Source organism: Rhinolophus ferrumequinum (assembly GCF_004115265.2).
Source record: "Rhinolophus ferrumequinum isolate MPI-CBG mRhiFer1 chromosome 5 unlocalized genomic scaffold, mRhiFer1_v1.p scaffold_110_arrow_ctg1, whole genome shotgun sequence".
Classification (NCBI taxonomy): Eukaryota; Metazoa; Chordata; class Mammalia; order Chiroptera; family Rhinolophidae; genus Rhinolophus; species Rhinolophus ferrumequinum.
The window spans coordinates 4,990,834-5,013,861 of record NW_022680355.1 but is presented as its reverse complement, the minus strand read 5'-3'; the positions used below and the strand labels follow the sequence as shown (position 1 = coordinate 5,013,861).

The 23,028-nt window shown below is 34.4% G+C and overlaps 1 protein-coding gene across 1 annotated transcript in view; it reads right to left on the bottom strand.

Moving 5' to 3' along the window:
- Positions 1-23,028, bottom strand: part of MALRD1 (MAM and LDL receptor class A domain containing 1) — a 534,334-nt gene that overhangs the window by 188,648 nt on the left and 322,658 nt on the right. The window contains exon 29 of the mRNA XM_033100523.1: positions 21,774-21,957. Coding sequence (XP_032956414.1) covers positions 21,774-21,957 — 184 coding nt within the window. The remainder of the gene's footprint in view (positions 1-21,773; positions 21,958-23,028) is intronic.

Below are 23,028 nucleotides of genomic sequence, written 5' to 3'. Positions count from 1 at the left end.
AATAATTACTAAACTGATAGCAATATGCCTGTCTTTATAAAATCCCCAAGTAACTTGAAATGAAATCATTCAAATACTCTGGGTTGATAAGGTCTTTCCACTTTAAAATTCTGTGGAGTGAATATTATCTGAAGACACTTTCTTAGTTAATTTATTGAAAGTTTTCTGATTGCTTTTAAAAAATATAAACGCAAGTACAAAAATGCTATAACAAGTAATCTAAGATTATAATTTTCAGCTATCCCAAATCTACAAAACCACATTTCTTATGAGGTGAAGGGTAAAATCAAAATTCTATTAAAATTGTTGGGAATTAAAGAGTTAAAAATTACTCTTGTAGACTCTCTCAAGCTATATGCATCCCCCCTCCAGCATGTATACTTCCACTAGAACGGAGAAATCAAGAATTACAAACAGCCTAAGAGTTTACTAGCATTGATCCTATATAAATAAGATGTGGAAATAACTGGAAAAAAACAAACATCAACATTTTTCAGTACAAAATACATAAAAATAGTTAGGCAAAGAACTTAGGCTAATGAGATAGAGAGTTTGGAAGTGCAGATTGAAATAGACACATATTTCTGAAGTGTACACACCAGTGGGTCACAAATCTTCTAGGTTTAACGTGTGAGAACATATCACATGGAGGGAGGGAAAACAAAAAAACATGGGCAGAGTGTTATAAGAGATGTTATATGCAGCCCAGACTCATAAACACAAGATAGTTCCAGGTCATTGCTCAGGCTATGGTTTCAGGTCCACCTCTAAGGTGCACAGGATCTGGAGCAGACACCCAAGTCTGCAGGTAGAATCCCATCCTCATCTCCACAGTCATCTCTTAGCTATCACTGCAGCTCAGGTTATGCACACCAACAGTGCAGTCCATCCACAAGAGGACTGAACTGGGGAAGAAAGCTGCAAAGGCCTGTGGAGCAAAGGCCTGTGGTGTAGAGTGGCATAATCAGAGAAATCTGAATTCCCAGATTTAGAACATGGAGGAGCGGCTCTGAATGGGCATATCTCTTTAGCTCTTGACAGACTCCTTGACAACTGGGGATGGGTGTCGCCTCAAGAAGAAGAGACTAGAACCCTCTACTGTTCATTACCCAGCACCTCCAGGTGGTACTACTTGTCTGATTGATCTCGGGATAGACAGCTGATTAAAGATAAGCCAACAGGGTTACTTCATTTGAGATTGAATGTTGTACCAAGATATACAGAATTGGCAGGTTTGGGGGGCACAGTTGTCTAATGGGCGCTTCACTGGAGCAAATTTCCGTGAGCCCCTGTTGCTTAGTCTCTGGAACTTATCTTTTCCAAGGATGACTTAGACAATTGTTTCTTTAATTCTCTGACCCATCCCAGGATCTTTAGCAAAAATGATTTTGATCTAGGTATTTAAGGTTGGTAAAATTGGATTCTAGTTCATACACAAAAAAGGATATAAGCTGTTCATTGCACCTATTATTGAACAATCTTGGCCCGCTCTAGAAGTAGGGGAATGTCATGCAGGGTGTCACACGGGGTCTCTAGTCCTGCTCCCCACATGAGAACGCAGGATATGGTGAGGTCAAAAAGGAACACCCATGGAGCCATCGATAGGGGAGTCATACCACTATAGTCTCGCTGGTGGCTGGGTTGGAGACACAGGAAGCAGAAGCCACACTATCCGCAACCCGCCGATCACTTCTCTCTGCCAACCAACCTCACTTGCTAGTTGCACTCTGCCATGCCAACTGCAATCCGCTCTTGCTAGCTTAGCCACCATCTTCTTGCTAGCCCCCCCATTTCCTGGTAGTGTACCCACGGCAGTTATATTAGTGTCCAATGGCTCACTGGTTACAGCTGATGGCCAACTAGCCACAGCTGATGGCCATCCAATCATAGCTGATAGCCATTTACTACCTGAGTGAGCACTTTTCCACGTGAGGCCGAGAGCCTGGAAACTGCACTCCGGGCTCTGTCCCCACAGGGAGCTTCAACAACAATCAATGAGATGCGTAATAAAGAAAAACAATCCCATCCATGTTCAAGGAACTATATGGCCTTCCTAAAATTATAAGGACCTCTTTGATATTGATACCAGTAATGGGCTTTAATGAAGAATAAGATAATTTGAAATGCTGAAGAACAATCTGATTCAGACGTTTTAATTAGCCTGACTTGTCTATTATTTATGTAGTAAGGTCACTGAAGGACACTGTTACATAATTTTCAATTTATATGCTAATTCCAGGGTCAAACAATGATCAAGTTATGCCTTTCTAAATAAAGTAAACACAAATAATCTAATAACAATATAATGTTATCTTAGATCCTTTCCATTGAACTCTCTCATATTTGTGCGATGTATAAAAATTTAATCAGCACGATATGCTTGATACAGTATTTCGTTCAAATCTTCGGAATTTAAAAGGTTTACTGTGGACTGAAGATAACTATTCCACCTGGGACTCAAGATAAATATTTAGATGCACTTCATAATTGTTAACAAATAGCTTAGCTACAAGAAAGAAAATTTAATATGTTTTTAACAAAATCTTAAAATATCCTTGAGTAAAATCTGTAACACTTTGTGTGATTTGATTAAGTTAATTAATCTTTTGGAGGCATAGATTCCTCATCTGACAAATGGAGATAGTAAAGTTCCTATGTGAATAACAGAGCTGTGTAAACATTAAATAAGATAATGTATGCAAAGTTTCCAATACATGCTTGACATTGAATATTTTTTTAGTGCTAGCTTTCCCATTTTTTTTTCTTGAATCTTGGCTACTTGCTGTCTCAGAAACTTAGTTTCTTTATCTATAAAATGGGTTCTTAGAAGATTTAGCTAAGATAAGATACAAAAGACCTGTAAAACTCCTTGACTGATAGATATTGAAAGTCCTAGTTCTTCTTGCATTCCTCCTAGGCCAGCATTCTTTCTACAGCAAAATGCTGCTTTGAGAAAACATTAGTGATATTTTATATTATCACTTACTTTCTAAATAGAGTTAGAAAATGACACCAATATTGATAGATAATATTATAATGGGAAGGGTACTCGTTTAATCATTTTGCAAGGATCAAATCAATAGATTTTCACAATAATTCAATTGTATAAAAGAGGCAAAGAGTGGTTAAGTAACTTGTCCCAGGTCACATAGCTGAGAAATAGTGGTTAAAAATTCAAACTGAGGCAATGATTCCAAAGCCTCTCATGTTATATAGCCTCTAAGATATTGCTTTCCAATCAAAATGGTGATGAAAGAATGTTATTAAAGTATGTATTCTATACTTTTAAGGACATTTGAAGAATGGTTAAAAGATTTATAAGTAGAGGTCTTGGAATAAGATAATATTTTTAGGTTAGAAATGCCTGGAAGCTCACTGGATTTATTGTCAAACTCAACACAGTATTTAAGTTGCTTAATATGTTGCATAAATTATTTTAAAGATAATCTCACCAAATAGTACATTATGTGCTAAAAAATAAAGCAGAATTGACATCTTCAAGAAGATGTACATTTTAGGTGGCTAAACATTCAAAAAATGATGATATAATTTTCCAATATATATTATAAAACATTCAAAACACCTTTATGTCAATAATGTAATTTACATTTTTAAACATTATATATAGAAAACCATTTATTACTTCCATTTTTGACTGTATGAGATTTAAGTCACCTCATCTGACAGGAAATATCTACACTGTGTAATAAAATATTGAAATACAATTTAAATTCAAGACTCTTCAAAGTCAGAAATGAAACGAATTCAGCCAACAGGAAATTTCTGTTGAAATCTTCAGATAACTTCATTGGCTTAGGGCCTACTCAGGACGGGGGAATTATTGGAAGCACCCAGACAAACCGGAAGCAACAGACTAACCTACCGCATTAGAGTCAATGAGAAATAAACCTGCCTCTCAGAAAGGGTGGAAATGCCACATATATCATCTGAATCTAAAATGTATATGGAATAACAAAAGGTTAACAAGACCCAAGACACTCCTGAGAAAGAAGATCAAAATCAAGAGACTATGTACTTCAGATAACAAAATTTACTTAAACATCATGATAAATTACAATAAGATGGTGTCGAATGGCAGAGATAAACTAATACACCACAGAAACATAACTAAAGACTTAGAACTGAATGTCATGTGTTTAGAAATCTGATTTTTGGCCGATGTGGCAAGCACACTGGAAGGGGAAGAATGACATAATCATCTGTCAGCAACCTTCAGGCTGAATTATGAGTACATCAGAGAGGATATAAAGATTTTGCAAAGGGGATAAAGGTACCAACTTTTAAGGAAATCAATTTCTAGCTCTCCATTTCCAACTATAAAGCTTCCTAAAAATTGATGTGCCTGAGAATGCACCCATGATCATTCTGGTTCTCTTTTGCACATTCCCTTTCACAACCACACTCCATACTTTTTAGGAAACAGAGATTTGCATCTTTCCCTCTATTTGACATTCAAAAATATATATGGGCAAGTGGTGGCAGTTGAAATATGACATTTTTAGCTAATTTAAAGTCTCACCTCTTCTATTCCCCATTTTCAAAGAATGATTCATCCAGATGGAGAGGTTCATGAGATGGAAGCCAAAAAAATTAGCATAAAACCATTTATCATACAATGTTATTTACTACTAACACAGTCATAACTAAAAATACAGCTATATTTTTTAAATTAAGAAAGCTGAAGATATAAATAAAAATGTAAATATGTTTTGATATCTTCAAGTTCTCATCAAAGTTGTCTTTGAATGTTTGGTACAAATTAGCATTGCTCACTGAGAGCTAAGGAGCATACACATCTACAGAAAAATCACAGTAGCTGAGATTCTCTTAGTAGCTGAGATACTCTTAGTAGCTACAAGTTAAATATTTAATGCCTCGGAAAACTGACTCCCTGTAATGACATTACCGTGTTCCATGAATAAATATGATGGCAAAAGCCATTGTTCAATAGATTGTGTCAAAAATTATGGGAGATTTCTTAAAAAGGCTATGCCTTAGAGCAAGAAAATTATGTTGCTACTAAGATTATAGCAAACAAAGAAGAAATTGTTGAATTCGGACACTTTCACACAAGTATATTTGGATTTACAATAGGATTGGAATATATTTATAAATATACATATATTTATATTTTTTGGTGTAGCTGCTCAATGACAAAGCAAAAGTGTGGCCTGATTGCTCATATTCATCTCTTTCCTCATTTAAAATATATTGGTTTAAAACTCAATAGCCAAAAAACCAAACAGCTTGATTAAAACATGAGCAAAGGACTTGAATAGATATTTCTCCAAAAAAGATATAGAGACGGCCAATATGCACATGAAAAGATGCTCAGCATCACTAATGCAAATTAGGGAAATGCAAACCAAAACTCAAGTGAAGTAGCCACCTCACACTCATTAGGATGGCTACTATAAAACAACAATAACAATAACAAAAACCAACCAACCAAACAAACAAAAAAAAAACCAGAAAAGTTTTGGTGAAGATATGGAGATATTGGAATGCACTCAAAAACTTAAAAATATGATTACCAAATGATCCAGCAAGTCTGCTTCTGGACATATACCAAAAAGAATCAAAAGCATGGATTCGAACAGATATGTAGCTTATATTCATAGCAGCATTATTTACCATGGTTAAAGGTGGACGCAACACAAGTGTTCACTGACAGATCAATGTATAAACAAAATGTGCTCTACACATACAATGGAATATTATTTAGATTTAAAAAGGAAAGACATTTTTATATATGTTACAACATGGATGAACTTTTGATGATATTGCACTAAGTGAAATAAGCCAATCACAAAAGGACAAACACTGCATGATTCTACTTATATGCAGTACCTAGGGTAGTCAAATTCAAAGAGATAGGAAGTAGAATGGTGGTTGCCAGGACTTGGGAATGGGGGAAATGGGAAGTTGTATTTTAATGGGTACAGAGTTTCAGTTTTGCAAGACAAAAAGAGTTATTGCATGCATGTTGGTGATGGTTCCACAACAATGTAAATGTACTTAATGACACTGAACTGAACACTTAAAAATGATTGAGATGATAAATTTTATGTTCTATTTTAGCACAATTAAAAAATATATATTTGCTGATTGTCTACTGCGTGTTAGGCCCTGATCTAGGAGCAGGTGTTACAGCACAGTCTGACTTTATTCTAAACTTCAATTTGGAAACATTTTTATTGATAAACAAGTTTTGAATGCTGAAATACTTACCCTTGGTTTGCACAGAATATGAGATAGTGCCATTAAAATGGCAAATACTATTTTCTAGGAGATTAAGCTTGTATATTTTTTCAAAAGACGTAAGGAATATGGGATCTTTATACTCAGTAATTATTGTATTTAGAAGTAGGCTGGCTGTCTTGGGGATGCATATTTACACATTTCTTGAGTTTAAGAAATAAAGATAGGCTTATAATGATGAAAACTAAGTCTGGTTTGACAATGAGAACTGTGTTTACCAAACAGTACACATGACAGACATTTTCAAAACAATGAGTGAACTAAACCTGCATCTCCAAAGTTTTGATATAAATATGTCTGCATCATGTGATAAAATACTTATTTTATAAAAAATAATAAAGTTGTACCAAAATTATTCATGTTTCAAATTGTCACATCTTTATGACTTAATTTGTGTAGAGTGACTTGGGGATCACTTTATTTTAATACTAAGATGAAAACCTACTTTTAAAATACTCTTTTATATGTATAATAAGGGCTCAAATAATAAAGGGCACATTATAATTATCTAAAAACTTTCTAAATTATGGGTGCTTGGACCCCAATCCAGAGGTAATGATTTAACTGGTCTGGAACGGGGCCTGGACAGAAATATCATTTTAAGCTCCCCAAGAGACGTTCGTGTGCAGCCAGGGTTGAGATCACTGACGCATTTCACAAGAGGACATAATCTTTTTTTTTTTTTTTTTTTTTTAAATGAGAGAAGAAAGAAAGAAAAAGCAAAAGAAAGAGAGACAGAGAGGGAAGATCAGACTGGAGGAGGGGTAGAAAGAAGAAAAACAATGTTTTGTCTCTTCAGAGAAATACATTTGTCATAGTAGACTGTGGGCAACATTAGTTGCCAATGTAAAAAAAGGGTATAAAATCAGGCACCAAATGGATTGATTTCTGGAAATGGTCTTTCTGGGATCCTAGAAAACTGGAGATCGTGGGTTTTTCAGATCGTAAACCCTGGGACGTCCATATGCCTTATCAAGCATATGTTCTCATCATGGTCTCTTATGGACATTCCATAGCTTATTAGGCCATTGCATCCAAAACTCAAAGAAGGCTGCCTTCCACTCAACTTCCTTTCAATGTGCTTACAACAGTTAATATATACTGACATAACTGACTCAATGACTCAACTCATAAAAATATATCTAGGCATAAAATTACATTAAAGATGACCTAGAAATATATTAACAAGTGAAAAAAACAATAAAATTATTAATTCCCTAATATTTTCATTTCTTTTTTTATTAGTTCAACCAACACATTTAACTTTAGTATAGATTCAACAAATCTTTAATAATTTGGACTATGCTTATATTTAAAGCAATTAAGAAAATGAAAGCATCACCCTGCCAAATGAATTCCTATTAGTCCTTGATAATCAGGATAATCACTTAATTTCACATTTTAGTTTCCATCAGTGAGAGACAATTAAAGAGAATTCAAATTAACTGTTAAAAAATAAACAAGTAAAATGAATACAGGGTGTTCCTTCAGTGCAAAGGACAACTGAATAAAAAAAGAAAATAGCAGATTACAATACTAAGAAAGTAAAATGTGCCAGCATGTTATTAAGAAAAAAACAAAACAACCTTACGTGAATTTTTTTTTTTTTTTTTTTTTTTTTTTTTTTTTTTTTTTTTTGGTAAAGGACTAGGGGAGAAGAAATAACCAAAAATATAAAGCATAATTAAAGTTAGACAAAATCTGGTGATGAGGAAGTATGGTTCAAAGACATTTAAGACGTAAAATGTAAAGATGGGAAAATATGAAGAATATTTAAACTTAGAATGTTTCTTAAGTTTGGTGATAAAGGCAAACCTATAAAGTAAAACCTTGATTAAATTAAATAAATTAGATGAAAAATATTTTCATTGAAAGTACTGTAAACATAGAAAAAATGAAAGGCAAGAAAAACCTATTTACAACATATTTTATAAAAGACGATTTATATACTTAGTGAAGAAACAGCACTTCCAAATCCATACAAGAAAGCAAACAGCTCAACAGACATTTTTGGTAAGGAAATAATTGGGTGATTCTCAAAAGAAGAAATGTGTATGACCAATAAATAATAAGCATACTGGTTAAAAAAAGTTTAACCTCATTATTGATCATAGATGTAAATTAAAACACTACATCATTTCACCTACTGAATTAGGAAAATTTCCTTTTAAAAATTTAATGAAAGCCAGTGTTGGTGAGGATTTAAAAAAATAAATCAATTTACCTAAACACAAGTGGGAAAGCAATCTTGATGGAAGTGGGAGAGTTTAAGAAAGGATTAAGGTGTTAAATTATGGAGACGGAAACATACCAAAGATTGAGAAGAACTAAGCAAGAAGCCACCTTAACAGAGAGTGTGTGGAGAAACGTAGCAAAGAACATTGGGTGAAAAGTGTGGGTGGAAATTTACATATTTATATTTGCTCTTAATTGAAAATATATATCTAAGTCATAGTTTTGTAAACTCTTAGGCTGAGAAATTGCCTAGTAGGAACTTGTGGCAGGTTATTTGTTCGTTAAACACATATCCATGCCCTTCCTCATCCTTAGTTTTGAATAAACATATTTCCTAGATTTCCTTATGATTTGATCATGCGACAAAATTTTGGCTAATTAGTTATAAGTCAAATTGATATACACCAGCTTCAAGGAAAATTTTTAAAGGGCAGCTGGAGGTGCTTTTTGCCTCTTTCTCCACCTTATTTGTTTTCCTACCATCTGGGAGACATAATGACTGTACCTAAATCACTCATTGTGAACTATCATCTTCCCCACAATATTTCAAATAAGCCATCCTCCCTCTATTCCTACAGCATATGCTAGATCAATGCATTACTGCATTATTTTTTACCTACACCATTCGACTAGTCATCTATTGGAACAATTAAATTATCTGTGTAATACCCTTCAATACTTGTTTATAGAGGTATTGTGTTAGTATTAATATTTGTTGAATGATACTATTCTAAGAATACATTTTCAATGAGCCAATAGTAGACTTGTTTACCCCACTCCCTTCATCTGATGACTCCCACTCATCCATATGGTCATCAAGGTGGGGGCCCAGTAGGCATGTTTGCACACCATGTCCCTGCCATCTGAACATAATTAACTTGTCTGAGGGTGGCCATTTGACCCAAGACTGGTCAATCGGAGTCTCCCACCAGAGAATTTAGAAATATAACTAATGAGTTTCTGTAACAATATGTTACAGTCTCTTCCTCTACTGTGTGCTACAGTAGAGGAAGCTGGTTATATGGAGACAGGGAACTGAAACAGATGTGCAAAGAGAAGCCATTAAAAAAGACAACACTCACAGAAAGATGACAGCTCAAGTTCCCTCTTTTCAATCCTTGGTTTTAGATCCTTTCTGAAGCTGGACTGCTTTCCTGATCTTGGTTTTCCCAAGATTCCTCATATTCTCAAATAAACTCCCTTTGTATTTGATGCCATTGGCAATTAAACTAGACCTAATTAACCTAGAGATTTCCCATAAATTATCAATGTACAAAGACTAAAAGACCAAAACGTAAACTAGTTGAAAGAAATCCAAACCATGCTTGGTTTCTTTCGCTTCCAGACCTTTTAATCAACAATTTAAAATTCTGTATTTTTCATCTCCTGAGGCAAAATTCCAGACAACTTATGTTCCTCGTTTTGTTCAAATACTTCAAGAACTCATTCTGTATAAAACATCATTCCCTCTGTAAAGGAGATCATGTATGTGCTGGGTCTAGTTTGACCTTCACACCCACTAAGTGTTCAGTATATATTAGTTTCCTTCCATTGTCTTTATTATCACGTATCCAATTCATGTTTCCATTAAAACATGAAGTTTGCATGCATTAGATCCATGGTGGAATTAGGTCAATACAACACAGAAGTTGAGTCCCACATGATTTTTCCCACTACAATAATGTGCTACACCACCAAGGCACAACAGATGGAAACACTAAAACAGCTGAACCCAGCCAGCCTCAGTACAATGGGGGCTGTACTCCCAGCGGTCTTTGCTCTGCTTCTCCACATGCTCGTTCAGAAGTGCTTATGTGTTCTAAGGTTTTCCAATGTTTGGTCACTTTTCCCTTGTCTCTGTAATTCAACAACCCTTAACTTTTTTTATACCACCCTTTCATCAAAATTCTTTGCCTCCCACCCCACCTTTCTGTTTTTAGGTAAAGTGCTATAGTTACTGAAAACTTCCTCTATTTGTTAGAATTTTTAAATGCTTTAAACTTCGCCAGTACTTTTGTTATGGTTACTGTTGTTTATTTTAGTGCTGTATAAATTAGTTACCTAAGCTCTTCGTGGCTTGCCCCAACCCTATTTTCCCATAAGCCCTTTTCTTGTGTGATTGTTCAAAATATGAGGTTTTCCAGAAACTCATACATGCCTTTGTGTGTATGTGTGTGTGCATGTTCCATCAAATATAATAGAAAAGAAAATTGGTTTCTGGCCCTACTTTAATATTTGTGCATGTATAAACACCTGTAAATTTTACTGAAACCTATTTCTTCATGTTTGATCCAACTGGATATAAATTCCTTGAGTTCCATATCTACTCATTTTAAGTACACCTGTAGCTTGCATGTCTTATATATATTTGTTTCAGGGCTGAGGAATATATCTTTTAACTGTGTAATGAAAAATAAAAATAAATACATTGTAAGTTTAAAATGGAAGGCTTACTGATAAACAATATCAATTTTGAATAGAAAATAATTAGCATAGTTCAGTAAAAATTGAAATGCCACATTGTCACAAATTCTCTATGCTGACCCAGGTATTAAGTGTAGAAATGTTCGTTGTAATTGGAACAAATTGTAATTAGAAATTACATAAATTCGAAATAATGTTAGCATTCAGATTTACAGTAGCCTTCATTAGGGATATTTCAAGGGCTATTTAAGGCTTACTAAAATATATCCTAAAGTGATTATTTTTATTTAATATTATGAATGAAGTTATATCAATGTGCTTCAATTATAATCAAGTATAATCACATTAATTATAATGTTCAGTTTATCATTATGATATGATTATAATTACATGTTTAAATGCAGACCATTGTGACATTGAAATGCAAATTTTATCAATTTTATTAAAAGATAAAGTAATATCTCATATTTTCTAGTTGTGTAATAAATGTTGACTTAAATATAATGTTCAAGTAATTAGATTCATTCATCGCTTTGATTTTCTAATTTAAAATAGCTGATTAAAGATATAATAATCTCAATTACATAGTCCTATTGTTTAAAATATGGGCACGGGACCAGGAATAAGAACCTAGTCCTTGATTTTACAAGAAGGAAATAACTTAATGAAGAACAATGTTGTTGTTAACCATGACAATAAGGCTTCTCTCCTGAGGCCTGTTTCAAATCAATTCAATCAATAGGGGGAAAAAAACACTGAGGGTTGCTAAATGGGAGGAGGCAGGGATGGGGGAAAAGGTAAAGGGATTAGAAAGTACAAATTAGTAGTCACAATATAGCCATGGGGATGTGAAAGACAGTTTGAGGAATATACTCAATAATGTTGTAAAGATTTTGTAGGGGGTCAGATGGGCAATTATCTTATTAGGCAGAACACTTCATGGACTGATGTGCTATATACCTGAAGCTGAATAATACTCAGTGTCAACTATAATTAAATATATGTAATATTAAGTTCTGACAATTAAGTTTGCGAACTTGCCACCGTGCACTTACATTGGCAGCCCTGTACAAATAGCTTGGTAAGGTTTCATAACCTTGGTATATCATGTCTCACAGCTGTGTTTGTGTCGACATGTGATGTTGCCTTGTTGAGTGTTCATTATTGTTGCTGCGTGTTGTGTGTTTTTGTGTGCCATCATGAGAATGTCTGAGCTTGAATTAGAGCAACGAACAAACATTAAATTTCTCGTTAAGCTTGGCAAGAGTGGAAGTGAAACCAGGGACATGTTAGACCAAGTTTATGGAGATAATGCCATGAAGAAAACGGCAGTGTACAAATGGATTAAATGTTTTTCTGAGGGGAGAGAATGCGTCACTGATGAACAGAGGTTGGGGCGGCCAGGAATGAGCAGAACTGATGAAAACATTACAAAAATTCTTCAAACTGTGCATCAAAATTGTCAGCTGAGAGTGAGAAGCATAGCAGATGAAGTCAGCATCAATAGAAAAACAGTTAGGAATGTCTTAACTGAAAATCTTGGCATGAGTAAGATGTGTACAAAAATGGTCCCAAAGGAGCTCACCAATGAGCAAAAGCAAAGGAGAGTCGAAGTTTTTGCCAAGACCTTTTGGAGAGGCAAGATGAGGTTTTGGGCCATGTTATCACTGGTGATAAAACATAGGTGTACCAATATGATCCTGAAACAAAGCGTCAAAGAGCACAATGGAAGTCAGCCAATTCTACACGACTAAAAATGTTTCGTCAGTGCAAATCAAGAGTCAAAACGATGTTGCTAACTTTTTTTGATATCAAAGGGACTATTCTTTATGAATTAGTACCAACTGGACAGTTAACCAAGTTTACTATTAATATTTGGAAGTGCTGAAAAGGCTGCGTGAAAAAGTTAGACGACATAAACTTTTCGCCAACAATTCATGACTCTTGCATCACAACATTGCACCAGCTTCCATGGCACTGTCTGTGAAGGAATTTTTAAGCCAGTAAACAAATAACTGTATTGGAACACCCTCCCTACTCACCTGATCTGGCCCCTGATGACTTCTTTCTTTACCCAAAGATAAAGTAAATATTGAAAGGAAGACATTTTGATAACATTCAGGACATTAAGGGTAATAAGATGACAGCTCTGATGTCCATTTCAGAAAAAGAGTTCCCAAACTGCTTTGAAGGGTGGACTAAGGCGCTGGCATCAGTGTATAGCTTCCCAAGGGGAGTACTTTGAAGGTGACCGTAGTGATATTCAGCAATGAGGTATGTAGCACTTTTTCTAGGATGAGTTCGTGAGCCTAATTGTCAGTCCTTGTATATATAGTCATGCATGTGGAGTACAGCATAGGAAATAGAGTCAGTGGACAGCTATGTATGATATCAGAGGGGTAGTAGATTGGGGGAGGGAGTTATCATTTTGTGAGGAGTGTAGTGTCTAACTATTACATTGTTTTGTACACCTGAAACTAATAATAAAAATAGTGCATTTTACAAAATAATAAATTTAATTAATTAATCCAAGTGAGGGCTATAGCTGGCAATGACTGAAAGTAGATAGTTGATACCACAAGAATTCTCTCCACTTCTTGGTTCTGAATTTTGTTTAGTGTCAACTTTATTCTCCTGAGCTCTTTCCTCATAAGACTGGAGGCAGAGATGCTGGAAGCTTTTTTTTTTTTTTTTTTTTTTTTTTTTTTAATGTATTTAGAGTATTAGAATCTGAAAGGTAAGCATACTTCTTTCTTACATTTTCAGTTTGAAAAATACTGCCAACTATCGATAGCTTGGTTGTGATTTTTTTGTTTGTTTATTAATTAAACAACCACAAGCGTCACAATATGACCTTAAAGAGAACAAATGCATTCACTTCCAAGATTGCAATGCTAGACAACCCAAGGTTAAATACAACTTTACATATCGTGTTTCCCCCCAAATAAGATCTAATCAGAAAATAATCCATAGCATGATTTTTCAGGAAGCTCGTAACATAAAATAAGCCCTAATGTGTCTTTTGAAGCAAAAATTAATAAAAGACCTGGTCTTATTTTCAGGGAGATACTGTAGGGCTTATTTTATATTATGAAAAATCATGCTAGGGCTTATTTTCTAGTTAGATCTTATTTTCGGGGAAACGGTATATATATATATATATATATATATATATATATATATATACACACACACACACATATATATACATACACACATACATTAATATATACACACAAATCACACAGTATGACTCTTTTATAGACCTAACTGCAAATAATGTTTCTGTATATAATATAGGAAACTACATGATATCACTATTCTTCCCTTTTGATGAAAAATCAAAATTTCTGAATCAATAAAAATCAGTTTCTTTTGATTGAAAAATCAAAATGACTCATTTTTTGCATCAATGGAGGTATGTATTTAGCAAAATATGCATTATACATGACATGTCATTGATATGTAAATTGGAAGAGGAAATATAATCAGGATATATATTAATTTTAATAAATGTTTTTAAATATGACAACACCTTTTGTTAATCAATGAAAGATATTCTCAAAAATGTAAGGTGGTCATTTTAATAAATAAATAAAGAAAGTTTAATTTGAAGTACCAGGCTTAATTTAAAAATATGAATTGGCTTTAAATAAAGAGTATATTTAACAAATTACATCAATTCTTGGCAGAAGTTTTTAGCTTTAGGTATAAAAGGTACATTGCAGTTTATATGAAAATTTAGAATAAAAATAGTCATATGTAGTCAGATAAAGAAACTGCTGACCTGGATTGAGTTCAAGTTGTGTAACATTTCTACATAAGATTTATTTTCTTTTCCTTCCCTCCCCTAACTGACAAATTTCCTGAGTCCAAAATAAAATAAGTCTGTAGCAATGAGGATTGGTTAAACATTATTATTTTTTAAAAACAGGATTTACAATATTTTAAAATATTTCAACGAGTATTTCTAAAATGCTCTATTGTTAGAAACACTAGTGATACATCTGGAGTTTTTCAAGAGCATTTGAAATAATTGACAAAATTAATATGACAGGTATTGTGTGACCGTTTTTACTGCCCAGGTATTCATGATTTTAGTAATATTCTATGCTGCTATGACTAAATATGGTCATCTCTGTGCCATGAAGCATCAGTAAGGAAATCAACCTGGCTGGTATTCTTCAGTGTAACCCCTGGGTATCTTACCAGAGAAGATCTAAGGATTAAATTAAATATTGTTGTGATGATGATAATATAATCATCTCTAACGTTTATTGAGTAATTACCATGAAGAGTTACTGTTCAAATCTCTTGGCACATAGTCACTTGCGAAATCTTCACAATTACCCTATAACGTACTGTGTTTCCCTGAAAATAAGATCCAGCTGGACAATCAGCTCTAATGCATCTTTTGGAGCATAAATTAATATAAGACCCTATCTTATTTTACTATAATATAAGACTGGGTCTTATGATATAATATAATATAATATAATATAATATAATATAATATAATATAATATGATATAATATAATATAATATAAAATACCTGGGCTTATATTATATATTATATTATATATTATCTTATATATTGTATATATATATTATATCTTATATCTTATATATTATCTTATACTAATTTTTGCTCCAAAAGACACATTACAGCTGATTATCCAGATAGGTCTTATTTTCGGGGAAACAGGGTAGGTTCTATTTTTATTGCTATAAAGAAACTGAGGCACTGAGTAGATACGTACTTATTCAAGGTCACACAGCAAGTAAGTGGCAGAGTCAGGATTTAACCTGGGAAGTCTGATCCAGGGTTTTCTTACTTAACTAACCCCTGAGAAGATCCCCCTTACAGAGCAGGCCTTTCTGATGACAAAGCTGTGCTTGAGGATGCCTCACCACCTCCCTTCCCTTATATTCTTCTGCCCCAGCAATGTGTTCCCCGCCCAGCAAACCTGCCTCCCTGGTCCTGAGGTCTGGAGTGCCCTTCCCCGAGATCTTTGCATGGCTGCCTTTTATTTCATGTAAGCTTTTGCTCAACTGTAATCTTCAAAGAGACTGTTTTGACCACTGTAACCAGGTTAATCATTCTCCATCGTTTTCACGCTAGTTCATTCACAGCACCTATCACTATGTGACACAATATTACCTACTACTTCGTTTATTGTCTGCGTCTGCCCCAGAATGTAACCCAATGAAGGCAGAAACTTGCTCTGTTCTGAATTTTCACACATATAACAAGGTTTGAATAAATGGTTTCTATTAATTCATCCATCTGTCTATCTGTCCCTCTATCCATCCATTCATCTATCCATCCATCTTCCCCTTCTTTTATCATTTATGCATCCTTGCATTACCAGTGCTACATATTATCTAGCCATTACTTATTAAAAATAGAAGTCCCTTTTAATTATCTCATTAGTGTGAGATATTTAATTATTTTTTCTATTGACTACTACCTTTCTTTTTCCTTTTCTGACAATATTTAAAAGAAAATTGTGAAAGATCCAAATGCAACACTTGGAACACTCATATGTTGAGAAGAAATACAGCTTTTTATCTAGACTAAGTGAATACGGTAAGTTTTGAAATTAAACTCCACAGTGTTCTGTTTATAGATTTATGTACTCGTGAACTTTATACACAGCAATCGCTGTTTTGTGATCTCCCAAGTTCAATTCGAATCCAGAGTGATGCTGCACTGAAATCATTATCATCAAGCCACTATTTTTCACTCCAGATCAATTACTGTTTAAAGGACACTTAGGAGTCGTACATACAGTTGTTAAGGGGGGGAAATGAAAGGCATGAAAGTGGTTGTAATAAAAAAAAAGTCTTTTCAAGTTATCTGTGAAGACAATGTACTAGACCTCTAAAATTATAATGACACTGGCTTCTCTTTATTCCCAAGGTATTTCCTTCCTTTCACATTTAGGATTATTTGGGGGGCATGATGTGTTTTGATTTGCATGAATATAGAGAGAAACAGAGTAGCTATTGTGCTACGGTCTATTTAGAAGATTTTATTGACTTTTGGAAGTATTTTCTATTCCCTAAATTATTTCATTTTTCCCTGAACTGAAAACTGGTTATCATTCAAATGGATGTTCTATATTTTTCAGTGTAAAAGGCAACATCTTACACCATTATTGGCTCCCACCTGAAGCACCAGGTTTACCACTGTCTTGGAGACAGTTCACAGGGCAGTCCTGGAAATTTAAGACACAGAGGACACATGGGGAAGGAGAGGAAATGCCAAGAGTCAAGAAAGGGGCATTAAAAGAGAAAATGGAAAATAAATAAAGCCAAACACTGTGAAGCACATGCATTTCAGCCCTGCCCTGTGGAGATGTGCACAGAATGGCAGCACAGAGCCTTCCACAGCCAAGGCCATCAATAAATGTTTGCTGAGCGTGTGAAAGGAACAGAACCAGATCTTAAATGTTGATAGAAAAAGTATTGTGCCTAAAATAATGTCAAGTCTTTTGCTGTTGTTGTTGATTTATAGTTTTAGCCAACAGGCTTTCAGTGCTTACTATATCTCATGCATTCTTCAAAGCACTTTATATAAAGTAAATTATTTAATCCTTGTCAGAAATTTAGAGATGGAAGCAGTGTTGGTATCATTTTATAGCAGAGAAAAATGAGACAAAGGAAGGTTATGCCTAAAACCACAGACCAGGTAGCACGTAGGTAAACCAGGATTTACACCTAGTGGTCTCCTTTCAGGACTGACATAAATGCTATTTAGTATTAATAAATAGTAAACTCATTAAGAATCAGGCAAATGATTATACTTAATTAATGACTGTACTTAATAAATCATATTCTGATTGAAAATTGAGTAGGCATTTAAATTTAGAATTGACATGTTTATAATTACAATGATGGAATAGTCCTTTCCTTTCTACATAAGTTATCTTCCTATTCCTCTGCTCTCTAGAATGCTGGTTGCATTTTATAAGATTTTTGTACAAGCCATTTTTAAATCAACTTGAATTAAAAAAGAAGAGATATTAATTTCATAATCCATCAGTTATTTTTCTATAAATAAGCTACTGGGGTACTTGTTAACTTGTCTAAAAAATAATTTATGCTTCTTAATGTGTCCCCAGTCAGACCTAAGAATATGTCTATTCTTTGGCTTCATTTTTCTTTTGGGGAAAAATACAATAAATTTGATAGTAAACTGAAGATAGCACCAGAATGAAAAGAAATTAAAAAAAGAATATATCTGGCTTTATGTTGGCCACATACTAAATATTACCTAATAAATTGAGTTGTACATTTTTGAATGGAAAGTAAAAAGTAAATATGAAGCTCAAATAACTTTATTTGCAGGTAAAGTAGATAACTACCAAAAATACATCTCAGATATATCCTTTACTTTCTTCCACTTTCACTCTTAATCAATTTTAAACTTTGCTCTCAAGTATTCTGAAATTTTAAAAATATGCATAGCTTTCAGAGTTGTCAGGTAATCTTAGGAAAATCTCAGAAATCGTCTATTATGTCATTTTGCAAATGAAGAAACTGAGGCTCTAAAAGGACATGACCAACATTGCATGATTAGTGTCAAAACCCTGAAAAGGGTAATATGTCTGTGGAATCTAAATCAATCTGTAAAAACACACGGTGACTTGCTTTTTGGGATTTCCTGGCTCATTTCACCTCTGCCACTCTGATACGGTCTCTTTCCTTCATTTGTCCCTGGTCTGCTAGATTCTGATTCCAGTCCCACTAGTGTTTCTATTGGGTTGTTCATTTTTTGTATTGGTTTTGAACATGGGCTGCTGTCCTGGAAAGGAAACCTGGTGGATCCATTTTGAGAGTTCATGGTTTCTAAACTGCTCCAGGCCCACAGACCTTCCCCGGACCGCTTAGGCCCACTCATTCTCAAAGTGGATAAAACCCCTCTCATTATCAAACCATCTGACCTATTTTTCAGTGAGTTTCTATTGGCTCTCTTGTGATTCTCCTGCCTTCTCCATTATAGACATAAATATCACACAAGTCCTGTGGCCGTTGGCAGTTTGTCCCGATTAGCTTGTACATGGGGTTTTGTAGGGATGAATTTTCAGTGAATTTTGCTGTATATGTTTTGCATGGCATATTGACTTTGCTAACTAAATGCTCAGACTGTTTTGATGTGAAGACTTCAGAAAATCGAAAAGCTATTCTGCCACTACCACCACCATCTCTCCAGAATTCTCATTTCTTTTTTTTTATTTTAACAGCTTTACTGATTTATAATTTACATTGCATAAGTTAGTCCATGTGAAGTTGACAATTCAATGGTTTTAGTATACTTATGAAGTTGTGTAACATTCACCATAAAAATTTAGGATATTTCATGAATCCATAGAGAAACCCCATATTCCTTCAGCCTTATGTAGCCACTAATCTACTGTCTGTCTCTACACATCTGCTATTCTGGACATTTTATATAAATGATATCATACAATCTCTGGTCTTTTGTGATTGGCAGAACATTAAATCATTTGTTACGTTCTTCATTGCAAGTGGGAAACAGCAACAATTCCATGATAGATTTCATAGCGATTTAATTGCATACGATTTGAAGTTGGTTTTCTAATACAGAGTGATAAGGTACTATATAAAAATATAGCCTAGTTAATAATAATGATGATCATTATAATTATAACAATGTATAAGACATACATTTTACTGTTTTCTAAGAGTATTCTAAGCACTTCATATATATCAACATATTTAATATTCACAGAAATCTATGATGGAAGTACCATTATTATCATCCCCATTTTATGGATGAAGAAACTGAGGCAAACTGAAATAAAGAAACTCACCCAAGCTAGTCAGTGGTAATGCCAGATTCTATGCCCAGATAGTTTCCACTCAGGACTCCTTGTTCTTAACCACTATCCTATAGTGCCTCTTGGATTTTTCAATGTTTCGTCAACTATTATTCTCTTCTTCTAAATTACTATAGCAGAAAACAACTAAGGGTAACTTATATTCTAAGCTGCTTCTTATTGTCCATAGTTCACAGCACTGATATTTTATTGGTATGTAATTTAAAAGCAAGGAATCATTGTTTTTGGGTTTTTTTAGCTCCATATGTAGTCTTTCCACCATATATATATATGTATGTATGTTTTGCTTCTTATCTATCTTGACTAGAACATAATTTAAAAATCCTCATTATTTGTAGCAGGCTGGGCTATTAAAAAACAATGGTTACTTTTTCCTAAAATACACTTAATCTACAATTGACTATATTCACTAAAATTGACCACAATTTGCCTCTTTATTATTTATGACATAGAAAGAACTATAGCCTTAAAAATAGTTTATCATTACATATAAGATACTAAAGTATTACTTAGTAAGTTCAGCATTGGATTGAATTTAACAAAATTAATTATAATCATGTAAATTTTCACAGGACTTTAAGAGAAGGAGGAGAAGAAACCCTGCAAACTTCTACATGAACCCTGGTAAAGTTGAAATAATAACTTTCAGTTTTCTTCTGTCCTGAATCAACCCATCTGGGAATCATTCTGCTTCCTTTGAGAGTACAGGAATTTCTCTTGTTTAATAAAAGCTTCTCTCTTTCTCAAATCTTAGAAAAAGTTTTGAGGAATTTTTTTCAAGTTGCCAGAATCATTTGTAGATTAAGGGACTAACTACAACAGAAATTTAGCATATTATTAGGAAAGTTACTAGAAAAGAGCTGAAGAAGCATATTCTCACTTCCAAGAGGCCTTTTCATAATTATTTGTTTAGAACCCCACTTTCTGTTATCCAGACGTCCTCTCCCAAACATCGCCAAGCATAAATCCTGTCTCCTGCTTGACATAGATACCTGGAGATCTGTGCTCCCTAGATCATCTGGTGTGCATGAATTCTGATTTTATGTAACAAATTCCTGGAAACGTCATGGGGAAAATCAGATTCTAAAGGACTGACTTCTAAGCAAAATCCTTTGAAGCAGCGCTGGTCATAAAAAGAGCAGATTATTATAACACCACTAAAAAGCAAAGTCACATTTTTGACTGCCTCGGTGAAGTCATGTTTTAATATGAGAGAAACAATAAAATTAAATAACATTCGAGTTTAGCTCTCAGTTGCAGGGGCTTGCCTCCAAGTGAATCAGTGTAGAAAACCGCAGAAGGCATATCTTTCGTTGGCAGTATATATCACAGAGTACTAATTTGGAAATCAGATGGAATAATTCCTCAGAAAGAACTTTGCCAATTGTGAAAATGCACAAATGCATTTTTAATTATTTTTGACATTTTTCTGGGTATTTTGGTAAGAAAATGTAAGTATAGTTATACTTCACATTTAGAAGCATGGTAAATAGCAAATTTTTTTCAAGTTACTGTTCACTTGCTAGTGTAGCATTTTAAATCTCCTACACAAAGCTCTCAAGTTCTACTTGAAGTATACCTGGATGAACTTATTTATCTTAAATTCACTAACTGCTAGCTTTCTAACCCTGTTTTACTGGTTCATTTTAAATTAGTCTAAACTAGATAAATGTACATAAATATTAGGCCTTTAAAGTGTGTTGTAAATAAATTCAAAGGAGGACACTTCTGCAATGTTAGAAAGAGGATGACATTGAAGGAAGAGAGAAATAACTTGTGCCATTGAAGGATGGAGAAAATATCACCGCTTAACATGTAACTGTAAGTTCAACAATTATGAAATTTTCTCTTTTAATTGATTTTTGTCTATGTACAACAGAAGAACATTTTAACAACATCAAATAAAGATAAAATGGCTAGATGATAAGTGTACTTGCAAATGGAAGTGCTTTCCAGAAACTTACCGGTTGTGCAGTTTTTAAATTCAATGTCATCAATGGCAGCTCCTCCTCCTAGATCCCTTGTTCTGATCCCTTGAAATATAACTTCAAAATTCCTTAACTTTCCTAGCAGGATGACTGCCTTTTGCCAATGACCACCGGAGTTCTGCTCACTTTCTTGCCATACTTTTGATAGTCCTTCCTCAGTCTGAAATTTAAAAAGTTTGTATTAGGGAAATAATTAAGCACAAAAGAAGGAAAACAAAAAACAACAAAAAAACTTACAGTAGAAGTTATTTGATCAGTAAAAACTGATTTAAAAAACCACTGGAACTCTGATTAGCCATGATATACTTTACCTCATCAGAACAAAGACATACTAATCTGAAGTTTTTTCCAAAAGTAAAATTAGCAGAAGTAGCAATAAACTTGCTTTGGTATTTTCAGAGCCACTATTATTAGAATGTGTCCTGCTCAGTAAAATCCACCTCTCCCTACATGGACATAAAATTCATCATATATGATGGAATCTGAACCATTTACAGAGGCCCTGGGTTTACAGCTTTGGATGTGCCCCCAAACTTCTACTCATAATTCTTTAATTATTGAGATTGCACTTTCCTTCAAAGAAATAACTTATATGAGGAAAGGGAAAAACAGATGAAAGGAGGAATATGTGGGAGAAATCGTGTATCTCTAATGGATAAAGGCATTTGTGGAATGAAGTGAGTATGAAGCGAAAGTGATAATTTCTAAATTCAGTCAGATTTCAAACATTAGATTATTCTGTTATTTTGACTATTTAAAAATCTATTATAGGGGCCGGCCCGGTTGCTCAGGCGGTTAGAGCTCCATTCTCTTAGGTCCAAGGGCTGCCGGTTCAATTCCCACATGGGCCAGTGGGCTCTCAACTACAAAGCTGCCAGTTCAACTCCTCGAGTCTCACAAGGGATGGTGGGCTCTGCCCCCTGCAACTCCGATTGAGCACGGCACCTTGAGCTGAGCTGCCGCTGAGCTCCCGGATGGCTCAGTTGGCTGCAGTGCGTCCTCTCAGCCACAAGGCTGCCAGTTTGACTCCCACAAGGGATGGTGGGCTGTGCCCTCTGCAACTAGCAACGACAACTGGACCTGGAGCTGAGCTGCGCCCTCCACAACTAAGACTGAAAGGACAACAACTTGAAGCTGAACGGCACCGTCCACAACTAAGATTGAAAGGACAACGACTTGGATAAAAGTCCTGGAAGTACACATTGTTCCCCAATAAAGTCCTGTACCCCTT